This window comes from Dipodomys spectabilis, unplaced genomic scaffold (assembly GCF_019054845.1).
Source record: "Dipodomys spectabilis isolate Male_0828 unplaced genomic scaffold, ASM1905484v1 ptg000530l, whole genome shotgun sequence".
Classification (NCBI taxonomy): domain Eukaryota; kingdom Metazoa; phylum Chordata; class Mammalia; order Rodentia; family Heteromyidae; genus Dipodomys; species Dipodomys spectabilis.
Window position 1 is genome coordinate 25,139 of NW_024871207.1, and position 18,188 is coordinate 43,326.

At 69.8% G+C, this 18,188-nt stretch overlaps 3 protein-coding genes across 3 annotated transcripts; all 3 read left to right on the forward strand.

The window, feature by feature from the left end:
* The first annotated feature begins 2,152 nt into the window (after positions 1-2,152).
* Ajm1 (apical junction component 1 homolog) lies at positions 2,153-5,032 on the forward strand. Its single transcript, XM_042670264.1, has one exon. It carries the CDS (start codon positions 2,153-2,155, stop codon positions 5,030-5,032), a length of 2,880 nt encoding a protein of 959 aa, XP_042526198.1.
* Positions 5,033-6,239: 1,207 nt separating this feature from the next.
* Positions 6,240-7,840, forward strand: Phpt1 (phosphohistidine phosphatase 1). The gene is made up of 3 exons (XM_042670240.1): positions 6,240-6,526; positions 7,056-7,180; positions 7,594-7,840. The coding sequence occupies exons 1-3, from the start codon at positions 6,367-6,369 to the stop codon at positions 7,684-7,686; spliced, it is 378 nt and encodes a 125-aa protein (XP_042526174.1). The 5' UTR covers positions 6,240-6,366; the 3' UTR covers positions 7,687-7,840.
* Positions 7,841-9,769: 1,929 nt separating this feature from the next.
* On the forward strand, positions 9,770-17,430 carry Mamdc4 (MAM domain containing 4). The gene is made up of 29 exons (XM_042670261.1): positions 9,770-9,815; positions 10,184-10,288; positions 10,358-10,528; positions 10,621-10,746; positions 10,861-10,991; positions 11,075-11,159; positions 11,247-11,372; positions 11,524-11,661; positions 11,758-11,846; positions 11,929-12,102; positions 12,311-12,395; positions 12,475-12,654; positions 12,928-13,044; positions 13,130-13,261; positions 13,344-13,468; positions 13,566-13,677; positions 13,763-13,879; positions 14,183-14,317; positions 14,415-14,551; positions 14,617-14,836; positions 14,916-15,053; positions 15,163-15,281; positions 15,360-15,450; positions 15,564-15,710; positions 15,843-15,977; positions 16,113-16,240; positions 16,339-16,447; positions 16,895-17,067; positions 17,206-17,430. Exons 1-29 carry the CDS (start codon positions 9,770-9,772, stop codon positions 17,245-17,247), a joined length of 3,633 nt encoding a protein of 1,210 aa, XP_042526195.1. The 3' UTR covers positions 17,248-17,430.
* The last annotated feature ends 758 nt before the right edge of the window (positions 17,431-18,188 follow it).

The window sequence follows — 18,188 nt, forward strand, 5'->3', positions numbered from 1 at the left end:
CTGGCCCTAGGTGCCTGGCAAGACTTGGTGTGTCTAGCGCCAAAGAGGAAGGTGCCTGGGGAGAGGCTGTGGGGCAGGGGGCCGCCCATCTGCTCCTGCCCAGGTCCAGTCAGGGCATGCGTACCAGAGGCTCCATCCTGTCTTGGAGGGGGTTGATGGGACTGCAAGGTTGCTCCCAGTTTTAACAGCGGCCTGGTTCTGACCCTAGGGCTTCTACTTGGGGCACTGCAAGGACTCGCCAGCCTGCTGACCTGGCACAGCCCCAAAGGGAAGCCTGCGCGCACAGGCCGGCACAGCCCCCACCAGGCGCGGCCCCTTTAAGTGCCTCCCCCTGGCCGCCATTGGGGGCAGCACTGAGGCAGCAGGCCAGCATCCGCGCTGCTGCCTTGAAGCTTCTGCCGGTGTGGGGGAGCGAGCGCACCGGAGACGCGGTGGAGCTGGCCTGGGGTTCACAGCCCACCCCGGTTTTGCTGGGGGAGCAACACCCAGGTAAGAGGCCAAGCCGACGTGGCCTGCGAGCTGTGGCTGTCACGGGCTGAGGCTGTGCAGAAGGATGGGGAGTCCCCACCCCCAGCAACGCAGACCGGGTCCTTGGATGGCGGCTCCCGGGCAGGGCAAACGCGGGCCGCAAGGCGGGGAGGACTGCCTGGCCACTCACGTGGGCTCGGAAAGACCTAGGGTCCCAGAGCGGCCCGGCCCCACCCCCAGCCTCTAGGACAGGGGGTGCCACGGGGCCGGGCTATCAGGCCTGATAGCCGCAGCAGCAGCCAGCCAGGCAGCCGCCACCTCCCTGGGGCGGAGCCTCGGACTCCCCACCTGGCCTTGAGCTTAGAATAAAGAGGGTCCGGCTGGGATGGGCATGAGGCCAGGATGGGGTCAAGGACTGGAACCTGGTGCCTGACCCCCCCCCCCCAAACCAGCCCTGCCAGCAATGCCTCTGAGCTGGGGGTTGACCCTGAGAGGCTGGTCCATGCAGGCCCAGGGGACAGGGCTCACGGCAGCCCCAGCACCTTCCCCCCCCTTCCCCCCCCTATCCTAGAGCAGTGCTGGTGAAGAGGGGGAGGGGAGCTGGCACCACCCTCTGACTCCCTCCCCACCAGCCCAGCCCCAGGGAATGAAGCAAGCGCTGGTGGTGGCCCACATCTGAACGTGAGCGGCAGCTCGGGGGCTGAAGAACCGCAGGTTTCCATGGATCCCCACGGGATGCAGCACAGAGAGGGCCCTCTTCCGGGAGGCGTGGGGGGCTTTACCCACCTCCACCAACCTCCCCTCGCTGGCAGCCTCCTCTCTGATGTGCTAGTGCTCAGCCCCGGGACAGGGGCGTCCTGAGCATCTAGTTCCAACAACGTCCCCCGTGGGTCCTGCCCACGGCTGCTCCGAGAACACGGCCCGGGGGATGGGTCCAGGCCATGCCTGTGCAAAGCCAGTGAGGGCGGTCCGCAAGCTTACCTGCCGCCCGGCTTGGTGCTTTCAGTCACCCCAGGAAAGCTGGGTTCTCGGTTTCTGCAAAAGGAAGAGAGCTTTAGGGGCATTTGGCCAGGGCCGTGCCAGTCGAGGGGACGCCGGGTTGGACACAACCGCCCCGCATGCCGGGGCCCTGGGGAGGGGAGGGCAGGGCTCGGCCCCTTCAGCAGGTGCAGTGTCTCCGCGCAGATCTGCCTGGCCCGGACTCGCCTCCGACTCTGCACGGTCAGCGAGGTCCCTGCGGTGGTCCCCGAAAGGAATACTGGCCCCCAAAAGCGGGCCCGGCGTTCCAGCTGCGGGCACCAGAGGGCACTAGTCCTAGGACCACGTCCCCACTCGGCCACCCACGGGCCGTGCCTGTCAGGAGCGGTCACCTGCCTGCCCCGCCGTCCCGGGTGCGGGGAGGCCCCGCGGGCGCGGGGAGGCGGGCCCCGCACCTGCACCGCCAGCCAAGCTCTCCGGGCGCACCCGCCCGCCGGCTGGACATGGAGCCGGGCCCCCGCGGGGCCGGCAGCCGCGGCGGCTCCGCGCTCGGCGCCCCAGGTAAGCCAAAGCGCGGGCCGGGGGCGAGGGGCGCGGGGCCCGGGCCGCACAGGGCGGCCCTCACCGGCGCCCTCCGCTCCGCTGCAGGGCAGACGCCCCGCCAGGCCCAGTGACCGGAGCCGCCAGCCTGGGGACGCCGTCTAAGATGACCCGCACGGACCCGCCCGACCTGCTGGTGTCGACCGTGTACCAGGACATCAAGGTGGCGGCCCCGGGGCCCGCGTCCGGGGGCCAGCCATGTGAGCCGCCCGCGGCCCGGCCCGCCGCGCCCGCGCCTTTCAACAAGCGCCACTGCCGCAGCTTCGACTTCCTGGAGGCGCTGGACGGGCCCGCCATGGAGGCCCGAGCCGAGGCCCGCGCCGCGCCGCCGCCCCCCGAGCCAGCCCCGCCGCGCGCCCGGACCCGCGACGCCGAGCCGCGGCGCCGCGCCCGCTCCAAGAGCGCGCCCCGCGCGCCCTCGGGCCTGGCGCCCGCGCCCGCGTCCCCGCCGGGCCCGCCGCGCCGAGGACGCGAGGCCCGGCGTGCGGCGCGGGCCGAGGGTTCGCCGCGCCGGGAGCCCGCGTACCCCGCGCTGCGCGCGCTCGCCAACGAGCTGCACCCCATCAAGCTGCAGCCGCAGCGCGGCGGGCCCGGCGGCGTCGCGCCGCTGTGCGCCGTCCCCGGCCGCTGCGCGCCGCCCGAGCCGCCCCCGGGGCCCGCCCCGCACGTGCGCTGCCGCCTGGACATCAAGCCCGACGACGCGGTGCTGCGGCACGCCGCCCGGGGCTCGCGGCCCTGCGGCCCCGCCGACGCCGCGCCCTGGGCCCGCGCCGCCCCGCAGCTCTACGGCCTCACGGTGCCCGGGCCCCGCCACGCCGCCCTGTCCCGCACTCCCACCCCCAGCGACCTGTACTGCGCGGACCCCCGGGCGCTGTACTGCGACGGGCCCCTGCCCGCGCCCCGGGACCAGCCCTTCGCCGCGCCCCCGGGCCCCACCCGCTTCTTCTACACCGAGGAGCCCGAGGCCTACGCGGGCGGCTTCGCGGCCAGCCCGGGGCCTCCCTTCGACGGCTACGGGTCCAGGCCCTACCCGTACGAGGAGCGCCTGGGGCCCAGCCCCCGGCGTGCGGGCGGCTACTACCCCGGGGACGCGCGCACCTTCCCCGTGCACGAGCCGCCCGCACGCGCCTACTCCGGGGAGGCCCCCCGCGCCTGCGGCCCGCTCTGGGGCGCCCGCTACGGCCCCGAGGAGGCCTGGGCCCGGCCCGGCGCCCGCCCCTTCTACACCGAGGACTTCGGGCGGTACCGCGAGCGCGACTCCATGGCTCGGACTTACCCGCACCAGCGCGGCAGCACCGCCTGGGCCGACTGGGGGCCGCGGCCCTACCGCACCCTGCAGGTGGCGCCTCCCCCGGGTCCCGGTCCCGGCCCCGGCCCGCTGCTGGCCTCGTGGCACGGCGGCACGGGGACCAGCCCACCGCGGCTGGCCACCGACAGCCGCCATTACTCGCGGTCCTGGGACAACATCCTGGCGCCGGGGCCGCGCCGGGAGGACCCCCTGGGCCGCGGCCGCAGCTACGAGAACCTGCTGGGGCGGGAGGCGCGGGAGCCCCCCGAGGCGCGGCGCCCGCCGGTCGTGGTGAACCTGTCCACCTCGCCCCGACGCTACGCGGCGCTGTCGCTGTCCGAGACCTCGCTGTCGGACAAGGGCCGCGCCGGCGACGGCCTGGGCCGCAACTGGTACGTGACCCCGGAGATCACCATCACCGATAACGACCTGCGCGCAGCCCGGCGCCCGGCCGCCCGGGGCTGGGAGCCGCCCGCGCCCGCGCCCGCCAGCCGCCAGCGCAGCCTGGAGCAGCTGGACGAGCTCATCACCGACCTGGTCATCGACTCGCGCCCCGCGGCCGGCCGCGGAGCCCTCGGCCCCGAGCCCTCGGCCGACGGCCTGGGCCGCCGGCTGCGCCGCCTGCTAGACTCCCAGGCCCCGGGCCCCGGCGCGGGAGCGCGCTCGTCCCCGGCCTCGGCCGGCAGCGCCGAGGAGCCCGCGGGCCCTGCGGAGGCGACGGACGGGTCCCCCGAACCCAGCGCGGACGAGGACGACCTGATGACCTGCTCCAACGCGCGCTGCCGGCGCACCGAGACCATGTTCAACGCCTGCCTCTACTTCAAGTCCTGCCACAGCTGCTACACCTTCTACTGCTCGCGCCTGTGCCGCCGCCAGGACTGGGACGCGCACAAGGCGCGCTGCGTGTACGGCCGCGTGGGCAGCGCCTGCCGCCACGTGCTGCAGTTCTGCCGCGACAGCGGCCCCGTGCACCGCGCCTTCTCCCGCATCGCGCGCGTCGGCTTCCTGTCCCGCGGCCGCGGCGTGCTGTTCCTGGGCTTCCCGAGCCCGGGCTCGGCCGACAACTTCCTGCGCTTCGGCCTCGAGGGGCTGCTGCTGTCGCCCACCTACCTGTCCCTGCGCGAGCTGGCGGCGCACGCCGAGCCCCTGGGCAGCTACGCCCGGGAGCTGGCGGCCGCCGGGCGGCAGTACGAGCCGGCCGAGTGCTTCCTGCTCAGCGTGTCGGTGGCCGTGGGCCCCGGCGCCGCGCCCCCCGGCACCCCCGCCCGGCCCGCGCCGCGCAGCCCCGGCCCCACGGTGCGCAAGTTCGCCAAGGTGGCGCTGGCGGCCAGCAGCCCCGCGCGGCCGCCCCCGGCGCGGGGACGCGAGCCAGATATGGAGACGCTGATCCTGACGCCGCCGCCCGGCACCGCGGGCCTGGACCAGGAGGGCGAGGCCGGCCGGCGCGCGCGGGAGGTGGCCTTCATCCACATCCAGCGCGAGCTGCGGCTGCGCGGCGTCTTCCTGCGCCACGAATTCCCGCGCGTCTACGAGCAGCTCTGCGAGTTCGTGGAGGACAACCGGCGCTTCACGCCCACCACCATCTACCCCACCGACCGGCGCACCGGGCGCCCCTTCATGTGCATGATCATGGCCGCCTCCGAGCCGCGCGCGCTCGACTGGGTGGCCAGCGCCAACCTGCTGGACGACATCATGTGAGCCGCGGCCGTCGGGGCCCGGGCCGGCCTGCCGAGGCCCGCCCCGCCCGCCGGGGGGCCCCGAGCCCGCTTCCTCCGAACCCCGTAGGCCTTCCCGGGGTCTGGGCCCAGCCCTGCCCTCCGCGGCGGTCCCCACCGGCCTCGCCCCTTCCACCTCCGGGGCTCCCGGAGGCCGGTCCTCGCCCTCGGTGCTCCCCGCTGGGAGGCGGGGTGGGCCAGAGGACCGGGCGCTGCCTTCCCGCGGAGGGTCCCACCGCGCACGCCCCGTCCCCGTCCGTCGCGGGCTCGCTGGAGCCTTCTCAGCCCCGTTCCCTCCCCGCCCCGCCGGAGTCTGTGCGGACCGGCTGGTGTCCGCGCCCAGGACGCCCCCAGCCCCGCTGTGCCCGCGCGGAGGCCTTCCTCTCCGACCGGCCGCTGCCCTCGGCCCCCTCCGGAGCGGTGGGCAGGGCGCCGGCGCGGGGGCAGCGGGCGCCGCGTGCCCTGGAGGAGCTGGGGATAACGCAGGGGTGGCGGAGCCAGCGGGCGGCGTGGGCAGCGAGGCCGGAAGCGTGCGCCCAGAGGGGACCGGCGGCCGGCCGCGGGGAGGGCACCTGCCCGGCGGAGTTGGGAGAACGCGACAGCAGCGGGTGGGAGCGGGGGCCGGGCGCCCGGGGCTCGGCCGGGGCCCTCGGACCGCACCCAAGCCCCGGCGCGCAGCCCCGGCCACGCCCCGAGCTGCGGGCTGGAGGCGCCAGCCGGCTAGGCCACGGAGAGCGCCCCGCGCGCGAGAACCGGGCGCCTGCCCGCCCTCACCCGGGCCTCCGCTCTCCGCCGCGCTGCGGGCCCGCACGGACGCCCAGCCCCGGGGGCCTCCCCAGAGCGCGAACGCTTTCGCACCAAGTAAAATAGAACTTGAACGTAGCTGCTGCGGCTGCCTCTTTATTGGGGATCGCGGAAGATTGGGGCGCGGGGAACGAGGCCGGGGAGCCCGGAACGGGGGTGAGGGCGGCGCGCGTCGGCGTCGTCCCCCGTCCGTCACCGCCGGCCTCCGTCACCGCGCCTGCGGTGCCCGCCCCCGGCGCCACGGCGGAACTGGGCCGTTGGTGGATTTAATCGCCACCGACTATGTACTCCGCGTCCCCTTTAAGCGGATCGCCGTGGTCCCAAGGCCACAATGAGCTAGGTTGCAATTGGCCAGTCCGTGCCGTAGGGAGGCGTTACAATTGGTGGAGGCGCTGAGCCTCGGTAAGCATCTCCCCGCGTGATTGGCCGACGCTGCCGTAGAGCCCGCCTCCACCATGCGGATCCGGCTGGGTAAGGGGCCGTGAGACCCAGAGGCCGGGTGCGCCCGGGAACATGGCGGCGGAGGGCCTCGCTGAGATTCCTGATGTGGATATAGATCCCGAGGGCGTCTTCAAGTACGTGCTGATTCGAGTCCACTCGAGGCCGCCCTCCGGGGCTCCGGGCGAGGACAGCAAGGAAATCGTGCGCGGCTACAAGTGGGCCGAGTACCACGGTGAGGGCGGGGCCTCGGCGGGGGCGGGGTCAGGACCGGGCGGGGCCTCGGTGAGGGCGGGGCCTCGGCGAGGGCGGGGCCGGGCGGGGCCTCGGCGGGGGCGGGGTCCGGGCTGGGCGGGGCCTCGGTGGGGGCGGGGCCGGGCGGGGCCTCGGCGGGGGCGGGGCCTCGGCGGGGTCCGGGCTGGGCGGGGCCTCGGCGGGGGCGGGGTCCGGCCTGGAGACTGAGCTAGGTGCTAGTGGGCGGTGTCTTGTACCAGACCCTTGCCAGGCCTGCCTGGAGAAGCCAGGCTCTGGACAGCGGGGGCATCTGGGGTGAGGCCTGACTGACTCCCTGTCTGGACCTCTGCCCGCTCTTAGCACCCTTTGCCGGTGCCTGTGCCAGTCTGAAGATGCTTCCTCTCCACCAGGGGCGCGGCTGCTCCTAGCGGGGGTTGCAGACCTCGAGTCCGCTCTCCTAGGTGGCCCCCAGGTCCCCCAGCCCCCCAGGCCTCCCAGGGCGCTGCTTGAGGTCATTCTTCCCATTCTAGCCGATATTTATGACAAAGTATGTGGCGAGCTGCAGAAGGAGGGTTATGACTGCGAGTGTCTGGGCGGAGGCCGCATCTCCCACCAGAGCCAGGACAAGAAGATCCACGTGTATGGCTACTCCATGGTGAGGCGCCCGTCCTGCCTGTCACGCCGGCACTCTCGACCTACCCCTGACCCCAGCCCTGACCCCACAGAGAGGCCGCCCCTGGGTGTCAAGGGCTGTGAACTCCCTCACCTCTCCCTGTTGCCTCAGAGCCCTGGACAGGTCAGCTGCCTTGGGCTGCGCTCTCTCCTTGTTGCAGAGGCCCGGTGGGTCTCACTGCTGCCTCTTTGGGCTCTTGGCCCAGTGCTGTGGCTGAACTTAAGCCCTGACCCTCTCATCATGACCCCCGGTGCCTCAGGGCACCTGCGGAGCCCTTCGGTCCTCAGGTCCCCAGGGTGGTGGCTTTGGCCCCCTTCCCAGGCCTGTTCTTGAAGTGTTGCTGGGTGGACTCCCAATGTGAAGGGCAAAGCCAACCGGTGGCCTCTGCGTTCTAGGGCTATGGTCGTGCCCAGCACTCTGTCTCTACGGAGAAGATCAAATCCAAGTATCCTGACTACGAGGTCACATGGGCGGATGATGGCTACTGATGCCCTGTCAGCAGCCAGGTCGGGACTCTGCTCTTTCTGAGGCCCCGCCCGAGGGGCCAGCCCCACCCCTCCCTTCACCCGCTGGTGACAGGCCACCTTGCCACACCTCAGACCAGCCTGGCCCACAGGAATTAAAAGCGTTGATGTGCCAGTCTCTGACTGTGTCCTGGCTTTCTCTCCTAGGTCACCCCCTAGGGCTGCTCTCTGCCTGTGGGGGGGCCCAGGGCTTGGTGATGCACACTCAGCCTCTTGGGTCTGATAAGGGGCCCTGCCTGCCGCTGTTTATGGCCTGATTACCCCTGCCCAGACCTGCTCTCCCCAAGGACATCTGGGAAGGAGGCCCCATGAGGCCTTGCACACGGAGTCAGCCCCTCCCGGCCAGCCAAGACCTGGGTGCCCGCCGTGTCCCCTTCTGGAGATCACCTTTTGTTCCCATTAGCAAGGGGTGCTGGTGACCACGGTCCTGGCCAGCTGACCATGGCCACTACACAGTCCACAGTGCTCCTGCCTGGTCTGCCAGCCAGGCACACATGTGACATGATGCAGTCCCAGTCATGGCTTCCAGAACAGGTTCCCTGCCTGCCCCAGCCACAGAGGCCCCTGACCCTCCATTACCCCGTGAGCCTCAGCCTCCACCCCAGCCACAGAGGCCCCTGACCCTCCATTACCCCGTGAGCCTCAGCCTCTGCCCCAGCCACAGAGGCCCCTGACCCTCCATTACCCCGTGAGCCTCAGCCTCTGCCCCAGCCACAGAGGTCTCCTGACCCTCCATTACCCCGTGAGCCTCAGCCTCCACCCCAGCCACAGAGGCCCCCTGACCCTCCATTACCCCGTGAGCCTCAGCCTCTGCCCCAGCCACGGAGGTCTCCTGACCCTCCATTACCCCGTGAGCCTCAGCCTCCGCCCCAGCCCCACCTCCACCTCCTTCTGTACAGGACGGGGTGGGGACAAACTCAGCTCCACTCAGCTGGCGGGATGCAGGGGGCCCTGGTGATGGTTCTGGGAGAGCCAGGGTCCCAGGCTACTGGGACTCACAGCACCCTCACCACACAGGCCAGACTGTCTGCTCTCTGGATGGTCAGTACTGAGATGTAGTACCATCTGCTCTCTGGGTGGTTAGTACTGAGATATACCATCTGCATTCCAGGTGGTTAGTATCAAGACGTGGTACTGCCTACTCTCCAGGTGGTTAGTGCTGAGACATGGTAGTCTGCCCGCTGGGTGGTTAGTACTAAGATGTAGTACTCTCTCAGGGTGGTTAGTACTGAGATCTGTTACAGTCTGCTCTCTGGGTGGTTAGTACTGAGATGTAGTACCATCTGCTCTCAGGGTAGTTAGTACTAAGATGTACAGTCTGCTCTCTGGGTGGTTAGTACTGAGATGTGTTACTGTCTGCCCTCTGAGTAGTTAGTACTGAGACATGGTACGGTATGCTCTCTAGGTAGTTAGTACTGAGCCGTGGTACAGTCTGCCCTCTGTGTGGTTAGTACTGAGATATGATACCATCTGCTGTCTGGGTGGTTAGTACTGAGATGTGGTACCGTCTGCTGTCTGGGTGGTTAGTACCAAGACATGGTACAGTCCACTCTCTGGGTGGTTACTTCTGAGACCTGTCCTCCTGATGAGCCTCCATCCTGACTGGGTCTTTTCCTCAAGAACCAGAAGTTTCTGTGCTCTCCAAACTGGGCGCCTGTGAAGGTGGGGTGCAGGGGGACGCTCCGGGGTGGCCGCGAGTTGGTCTGGGATGGAGAGCACAGGGCTGGCTGTGCACACTGCCTCCACCCCCATGGCCTGCATAGGGTAGGGGAGGCTGGAGACCCCACGAGGAGCCACCGTGGCTTCCACCACCCCCATCCTGCTTCGCAGAGCCCTCCAGGCTCCAGTGGGGTTGCTGGGCGGTGTGCGGGATGGCCAAGGCCTGACCTTTGGTCGGGCAGGTGAGTGCTGAGCCCTCCGGGGGGGCCCCTGGGACACATTTACAACCGGACGCCCAGGCTATCAGCAGCAGGTGGGGCCCAGCCCAGGGCTATACAGAGGAAGGACAGAGCCCACTCCAGTGAGACCCACGTCAGCCTGCAGAGCCATGCGCCTCGCCACTTACCTCCCACCTGTCCTGGTCCTGCTTTTCGGTGAGTCCACTGCTAGCTGGGTACCAGTTGTAGACACTGGGGCAGATGTAGGACCCCCCGCCCTGCCCCCCAGAAGGAAGGCCTGTGAGGCACATCCAGGACAAGCCCCGGGCCAGGAACTATGCAGTCACAGTAGACTCTGCCCGGCTGTCCAGGCCTCCAGCTGCCCCTCTTGCAGGGGGGTTGGACCTCTACCACTGTGAAAGCCCCTCCATTTCACTGCTGGGCGGCATGAAGTCCTGTGCCTTCCCTCCGGTGTTCACTGCGCGTGCCCACCCTGCCTGGCCTGGGGTCGGCCGTGGGGCTGGGTGCGGTGCCTGGGGTACTATAGGAGTCCTCCACCCACTCGGCTGCTCTTCTACCAGCAGGGGGGTCCCCAGGCCAGGGGGTGCCTGGCCGCTGCAGGAGCCCCAGTGAGGCTGTGTGCAACTTCGCGTGTGACTGCTTGGGCTGCTCAGATGAGGCGTGGTGTGGTGAGCAGGGCCCGGAGGGCGTGGGCAGCGTGCGCGCTGGGGACACACGCTGACCGCCCGCTCCCCCAGGCTACCACGGGGCCCCTCTTCAGGGCGCGCCCTTCAGCTGCGACTTTGAGCAGGACTCTTGCGGCTGGCGGGACATTAGCACCTCGGGCTACCGCTGGCTCCGAGACCGAGCAGGAGCGGTGCTGGCGGGCCGGGGGCCGCACGCTGACCACACCCGTGGCACGGATCTGGGTAGGCTGGGGAGAGCAGCCGGACCCCCCCCCCCCCACGCTGGTGCTGGTGCTGGCGCTGGTGGGCGAGCTCCGACTTCTCACCTGGGCCAGGCTGGTACATGGCCGTGGGAACCCACCCCGGGAAGGAGGCATCCACCGCCGCCCTGCGCTCCCCGGTCCTGCGCCAGGCAGCCCCCGCCTGCGAGCTGAGGCTCTGGTACCTCACAGCCTCAGGAGGTGCGTGCAGGGCCCAGAGGCCCTGGAAAGGGGCAGCCCCGGGACGGGAGGCCAGGAGGGAGCTGGGGCGCGGCTGGAAGGCGGAGGGGACACTGGTCGTCCGCCGTGCCGTAGGTGTGTCTGAGCTGCGGCTGGAGCTGACCCACGGTACAGAGACCCTCACCCTGTGGCAGAGCTCAGGGCCCTGGCGCCCCAGCTGGCAGGAGCTGGCTGTGACCACTGGCCGCATCCAGGGCGACTTCCGAGTGAGCCGGGGCTGGCCGGCCGGGCATTGGGGGTGGGGAGGTCGAGGCCCCGACCGAGGTCTTGAGAGCCACCCTCTCTGCAGGTGACCTTCTCTGCCACCCGAAATGCCACCCACAGAGGCACAGTGGCCCTGGATGACGTGGCGTTCTGGAACTGTGCGCTGCCCAGTAAGGCCCCCCGCCCATAGGTCCCGACCCTCGGGCGTCCAGGGGTTCCCTCCCCGGCTCAGACGGCCCCCCACCTCCCCACCCCAGGCCCCCAGGCCAGCTGCCCCCCGGGGCACCACCACTGCCGGAACGGGGCCTGCGTGGCGCCCGACGGCGTGTGTGACGGCGAGGACGGCTGTGGGGACAGCTCTGAGGAGGACCCCGCCATCTGCAGTGAGGCCGGGCCGCCCAGGGGCTGGGAGGCGGGGCCGTCCTCGGGGTCTTCGCAGAACTCGGGGGGCTTGTCCGGGAGGGTGTGCCTCAGTGTGCTCCCGCTGCGGCCGGGCGCCCGCTCAGCAGCCCCGACCGCCCTGCCCCATCTTAGGCCACCTCATGGCCACTGACTTTGAGACCGGCCTGGGCCTGTGGAGCCGCTCGGAGGGCTGGACCCGGAACCACAGTGCTGGTGGCCCGCAGAGCCTGGCCTGGCCGCTCCGGGACCACAGCCAGAACAGCGCACACGGTGAGCACCCCAGGGTCCTGGCAGGCCCATCCTCTGCCCACTTCCCTCAGCAAGCCCGGCCGACCCCTCCCCCCACCCCCGCCCCACTCTCCCCAGGCACCTTCCTGGCCTCTGTGGCCAAGCCAGGCACCCCTGCCATCCTGTCCAGCCCGGTGCTCCAAGCCTCAGACCCCTACAACTGCTCGGTGAGGCGGTGAGGCGGACAGGGTCACCCCTCGGGCTGCTTGGGGCTGGGACCCTCCAGGTCACCCTTGGCATCCCTTCCAGCTCATCTTCTATTACTACCTGCACGGGTCCGAGGCTGGCCACCTCCAGCTGCTCCTGCAGACCCGAGGGCCGGGCGCCCCGCAGGCTCCCAGCCCCCTGCGAAGACGGCACGGGGAGCTGGGGGCAGCCTGGGTCCGAGACCGGGTCGATATCTGGAGCACCCACCCCTTCCAGGTGAACGTGTCAAGCAGTGACAGGGACAGGGCCACCGAGGGTTGTGGCCTGGGAGCCCCGCTTAGAGCAGAAGAGGGGGTCCCGGGCCCTCTTGAGGTGCCCTTTGGGGGAGACTGGAAGCAGTGTCCAGCGATTCACAGGGACAATGGGTGGATGTATTAAGGATGTATTAGCAGCCCCTCACCTCCCCCCACCCCCCCGCCACCAGATCCTCCTGGCTGGGGAGACGGGCCCAGGGGGCGTCGTGGGCCTGGATGACCTCATCCTGTCCAGCCACTGCAGAGCAGCACCAGGTGACCTGCCCAAGCCCAGCTCGCCGCCCTGCTCAGGGAAAGCACCGGGCCCTGGCCTGAGCCCCGCCCTCCTCCACAGAGACGTCTGTCCCGCAGCTGCCCGAGCCCTGGGCCCTGGCTCCAGCCCCCCAGCCCCCCTGGGCACGGGCCCAGGGCTGCGAGCCGGGGCACCTCCCCTGCCAGGACCTGTGTGTGCCCCCAGAGCAGCTGTGCGACTTCCAGCCGCAGTGCGCCGAGGGCGAGGATGAGCAGGAGTGTGGTGAGCCCGGCCCGGGAGACCCCTGTCCAGAGGGCCAGGACCCTCGCTGCCCCTCAGCACAGCTGCCCTGAGCCCGGCCTGGGAGACCCCTGTCCAGAGGGCCAGGACCCTCGCTGCCCCTCAGCACAGCTGCCCTGAGCCCGGCCTGGGAGACCCCTGTCCAGAGGCCAGGACCCTCGCTGCCCCTCAGCACAGCTGCCCTGAGCCCGGCCTGGGAGACCCCTGTCCAGAGGCCAGGACCCTCGCTGCCCCTCAGCACAGCTGCCTCCGCAGGCTCCACTGACTTTGAGCTGGCCTCGGCTGGAGGCTGGGAGGACGCCAGCGTGGGCCCACTGCAGTGGCGGCGGCTCCCAGCCCAGGCGCACAGAGACGCGCACAGCACTGCAGCGGGTAAGGCCCAGACCACCCCGCAGGAGAGGGTCCTGGGCCGTGGGGGGCCCCTGCAAGAAACAGCGCTGACCTCCCCTCCCCTCAGGGCACTTCCTGTCTCTCGAGAAGGCTTGGGGGCAGCTGAAGGCAGAGGCCCGGGCCCGCACGCCCGCCCTGGGCCCCTCCGGCCCCCACTGTGAGCTCCACATGGCTTACTATTTTCACGGCCACCCCCGAGGTACCACCCACCCGCCACCCTGCCTCAGTGAGTCCCTGCGTGGAAGGGGTGGGAAGAAGCCCACCCCCGTTGTGCTTACCAGGCTTCTTGGCGCTCATGGTGGTGGAGGGTGGCTTCCGGGAGCTGGTGTGGCAGGCCCCAGGCAGCAGCTCTGGGAGCTGGACAGTGGACAGGGTCCTCCTGGGAGCACGACACCGGCCCTTCCGGGTGAGGAGCGAAGCCCTGGCTGGGGGGGGGGGGGGGGGTGGGAGGGGGGCCTTCACAGAGCTGGCCCTGACTTACATTGTTCTCTACCTGCCTGAAGCTGGAGTTTGTTGGTTTGCTGGACTTGGACGGCCCTGGACAGCAGGGGGCTGGAGTGGACAACGTGACCCTGAGGGACTGCAGCCCCACAGTGACCACCGGGAAAGACCAAGGTCCCTGCGGAGCTCACCCCCCCCCCGGGACGTCAGAGCAGGGGAGGGTGATGGTGGAGGGGGGCTGACCCTACCACCCTTCCAGAGGTCTCCTGTAACTTCGAGCGGGATGCATGTACCTGGCACACGGGCCACCTCACGGATGCCCATTGGCGCCGGGTAGAGAGCCATGGCCCTGGATACGATCACACCACTGGACGAGGTATGTGGGCCTCCGGACCCCGGGGGACACCTTGCCTGAGGGGGCTTCTAGACTGGGGTCCTGCACACACAGGGATGACCGCAAACCCAGGGGTCATTCAGACGCAGGAGACCCCAGACCCTGGAGGCCCTTGAATTTGGGGGAGAGGCCTCAGATGCAGAGGACCTGCCAGACTGGTGGGTCACCCCAAGCCTCTAGGGCCCTGGGCTTAGGGGGCCTCAAACACAGAGGTTCCCAGGCCAGGGGCTGGGGGAGCTCAGACTTGGAGGCGCATCTCTACAGCTCAGCCGTGTCCCCCCTCAGGCTTTTACATGCTCCTGAACCCCACAGACCCTCCTGCCCAGGGCCAAGGAGCCCACTTGCTCACAGGCCCGCAGGTGCCGGCGGCCCCCGAGGAGTGCCTCAGCTTCTGGTACCACCTGTACGGACCCCAGATCGGTGAGCACCCTGGAGCTCACAGCTGTGCTGCCTGGGTCTGAGACGTGTTGGGGGCTCCGCTGGGGCCCCGGTCCCCTCCAATCCCACCTCCCTGCAGGGACATTACGGCTGGCCCTGAGGAGGGACGGGGAGCAGGACACGCGGCTGTGGTCGCGCTCGGGCACCCACGGTAACCGCTGGCGCCAGGCCTGGGCGACCCTCCACCACCAGCCTGGGCCGAGTACCAAGTACCAGGTAAGCCCGACACCAGGCAGAGGGGCGCGGGGCAGCCCCAGCCAGCTGACACCCGTCGCCTCCAGCTGCTGTTTGAGGGCCTCCGGGACGGGTACCACGGCACCATGGCCCTGGACGACGTGACTGTGAGGCCCGGCCCCTGCTGGGCTCCCCGGAGCTGCTCCTTTGAGGACTCGGCCTGTGGCTTCTCCAGTGGGGGCCAGGGCCTATGGACGCGCCAGGCCCACGTCACAGGCCACGTCCCCTGGGGCCCATGGGCAGACCACACCACCGAGACAGCCCAAGGTATTGGGCGTGGTACCACCTGGCACAGGCAGAGGGTGAGGGCTGGCCAGGGCGGGCAGGCTGACGCTGGTCCTCCCAGGGCACTACATGGTGGTAGACACCAGCCCAGGCGCCCTGTCCCAGGGCCAGGTGGCCTCGCTGACCTCAGCGCACCACCCACCGCTGGCCCAACCCAGCTGCCTGACCTTCTGGTACCACCTGAGTCCCCAAAACCCAGGTAAGGGCTGTGGAAGAGGCTCGGTCTGGTGCCCCCCAGGCTGGGGCAGGCCTTGGAAGCCAAGTGGCAGCTCCCGAGTGGCTGACCAGGGTGGGCCTTTGGTGGGCAGGCACGCTGCGGGTCCACGTGGAAGACAGCGAGAGGCGGCAGGTGCTCAGCCTGAGTGCTCACGGGGGGCTGGCCTGGCGCCTGGGCAGCGTGGACATGCAAGCCGAGAAGACCTGGAGGGTGAGTGCCCAGGACCAAAGTGGGGTCCCCACCCTAGGGCTGCCCCGGCGAGGCTGCCAGCTCCCACCACCCCTGCAGGTGGTGTTTGAGGCTGTGGCGGCGGGCGTGGAGCGCTCCTACATGGCTCTGGACGACCTTGCCCTGCACGACGGGCCCTGTGCCCGGCCAGGTGAGGCTGTGGACCCAAGCTCCTGGTCCATGCCCCAGGCTGGCCTGTCCAGGACCGGTGGTGCCAGGGGCTGGGTGGCAGGGACAGCCTGCTCACCAGCCCGCTCCCGGCAGGGTCCTGCAACTTCGAATCTGGCCTGTGTGGCTGGAGCCACTGCGCCCGGGCCAGCCCCGGCAGGTACAGCTGGGACTGGAGCGGCGCGTCCATCCCTTCCCGCTACCCCCAGCCTGCGGTGGACCACACCCTGGGCACACAGGCAGGTGTGCACTGGGCAGAACTGGGAAGGTGGGCTGAGGCCACACTACCACCTGCCCGGCTGGCACACCCACAGCTCCCACTGGGTCACCAGCAGCAGATACAGGGGCCTGGCTCACCTTCTCCTTCATCTCCAGGCCACTTTGCCTTCTTTGAAACCGGGGTGCTGGGCGCTGGGGGCCGGGCGGCCTGGCTGTGCAGCGAGCCACTGCCCGCGACTGCGGCCTCCTGCCTCCGCTTCTGGTACCACATGGGCTTCCCCGAGCACTTCTGTGAGTGGGGTCGGGGCTAAGGGAAGGGGGGTTCCCCGAGCACTCCTGTGAGTGGGGTCGGGGCTAAGGGAAGGGGGTCAGGGCCGAGGGCGGGGCCTCCTCCGAGGGGCCTGACCCACGGGGCTCCGCTGCCAGACAAGGGCGAGCTGAGGGTGCTGCTCAGCAGTGCCCAGGGCCAGCTGGCCGTGTGGGGCGAAGGGGGACGCCTGCGGCAGCAGTGGCTTCAAGTGCAAGTGGAGCTGGCCAGCACCGAAGAGTTCCAGGTGAGGCCCCAGGGGCGCCGCGCCCCATCACCCCAGTTGGCTCCCTTCCTTCTTCCCCTTCCACGCTTCCAGGTCCTCAAAGCATCTTCCTACCTCAGATTGTGTTTGAAGCCACTCTGAGTGGGCAGCCGGCTGAGGGGCCCATTGCCCTCGATGATGTCGAGTACCTGGCCGGGCAGCACTGCCAGCAGCCTACACCTAGCCAAGGTGAGCTCCTGCTGCACATGGCTGGGGGGGGGGGGGGAGGGCAGGATCCCAATCTGCTCTGGTCTACGGTGGTCTGGGTCACCCCCAATGCAGCCTAGGAAGCCAGAGCCGCCGGAACCCCACCTGCCCTCCCCAGTGGCCCTGGCCTGCCTGGGCTGGACCCTCCATGAGGAGCCTCCTCAGCCCCCCCCTTGGCCTGGCCCCTGCCTGTGGGCTCCTGCTTCCTGTGCCTGGACGCACGGCGGGTTGGGGCGGTGCGTGGCGGGGTCTGTGTGCGGGGCGCTTGTGGCTGTTGAACTGAGGAAGGGGTGGACCTAGGTTCCCAGGGCTGCAGCCTGGTACTGACAGGACAGCCCTGCCTTAGCGCCCTCTACAGCTGGGGGTGCCAGACCCCAACATCGGGATGGGGGCCTGGAGTCCCAGCATCACAACCCCTCTGGCCTCCAGGGGACACGACCATGCCAGTGCCGGTGCCAGCTGCGGTAGGCGGCATGCTCTTCTTCCTCTTGTTCCTGGTGTTCCTGGGCCTGGGGGCCCGGCACTGGCTGCAGAGGGGCTGCTACTTTCCAAGGGGCACAGTCGCTGCAGCCCCTGGCTTTGACAACATCCTCTTCAATGCGGTAGGAGCCCCACATGGTGAACCAGAGCCTGCCCCGCCCGCCCCGGGGAGAGGTGCCCTGGACCACTGCGGGGTAAACAGCCCGCCGCCCTGCTCCATCCCACCTGCGGGGGTAACAGAGCTCCCTCCTTCCTCTCAGGATCCAGTCACTCTCCCAGAGTCTGTCACCAGCACCCCGTAGACCACTCCAGACGTGGCCCTGGCCCCCAGCATTTGCCCAGACCTCGGCCAAGAACGTGGACATGGCATCCCCTCAGGCTGGGGCACTCGGTGGGACATGCCACACTTCCGGGGCCCCCTTCCTACGCAGTGACTGCCTACTGGGTAGCTGCTGTACTGTGAATAAACACCAGTGCCCACAGCAGCTCAGCCTGAGGTCAGTGTTGGTGTGCTCTGGCCGGCGGGTGGGTGGCTGGCTGCGAAGGCTCGAGGCCCTGGGGAGCATGCTCGGACGCCCCGCGCTGTGACACACCGGTGGAGAAGGGCCTCCGGTGAGGAAGCAGGCAGACGCCAGCAGACATGGGCCAGGCTGGCACACGGTCCTCGACTTGCTAGCTCGTTTTGCACCCACTGGGGAGGGCCACCTCACAGGGACGGGGATGCTGCAGGCCTGAAGATCTCTGGGCAGGGTGACTTCCCGATGGCCGGTGGTGGCGGTGGAGGAATACCACCCTCCGCCAGAGGCGCCCACACCACTGCTCCCCCAGAAGGTGCCTGGTGCATGTTCCACAAAGGCCCCCACGCCCCGTTCCCCTGACAGAGGCCCTGCCTCCAGGGCTGAAGTCTGCGAGCAGTCCCAGGGCTGTGAGTGGCGACGCGAAGGACCTTGGCAGCCTCCCACTCCCCATGAGGTCACATGACTGGCCCTGGCCTGAGGGTGGTGACACCTGCCCAGAACCAGGTGCGGATCCAGCGATAGGACATCTCCACCGCAGGGTGGCCTGAGGCTCCGGCCCACTGCAGGACACAGGGCGGGGAGGACAGAGACCTCACACCCAGGCAGCCAGGAGTGCCCCTCCTGCCACACCACCTGCTCATGGACACATCTGACCTAAGAGGCGGTGGCCGGCCCCTGCCTGTGCAAGGGCCCAGCCACGCTGGGGGCGCAACACTGGGACACGG

Excerpts from the sequence above, each read along its gene's own strand:
- Ajm1 (XM_042670264.1), top strand. The coding sequence starts at position 2,153 with ATGACCCGCACGGACCCGCCCGACCTGCTGGTGTCGACCGTGTACCAG.
- Phpt1 (XM_042670240.1), top strand. The coding sequence starts at position 6,367 with ATGGCGGCGGAGGGCCTCGCTGAGATTCCTGATGTGGATATAGATCCC. Across the intron at positions 6,527-7,055 it reads CAAGTGGGCCGAGTACCACG|CCGATATTTATGACAAAGTA; the intron begins GTGAGGGCGGGG and ends TTCCCATTCTAG. Across the intron at positions 7,181-7,593 it reads ACGTGTATGGCTACTCCATG|GGCTATGGTCGTGCCCAGCA; the intron begins GTGAGGCGCCCG and ends TCTGCGTTCTAG.
- Mamdc4 (XM_042670261.1), top strand. The coding sequence starts at position 9,770 with ATGCGCCTCGCCACTTACCTCCCACCTGTCCTGGTCCTGCTTTTCG. Across the intron at positions 10,289-10,357 it reads CTCAGATGAGGCGTGGTGTG|GCTACCACGGGGCCCCTCTT; the intron begins GTGAGCAGGGCC and ends CCGCTCCCCCAG. Across the intron at positions 11,847-11,928 it reads CAGACCCCTACAACTGCTCG|CTCATCTTCTATTACTACCT; the intron begins GTGAGGCGGTGA and ends CATCCCTTCCAG.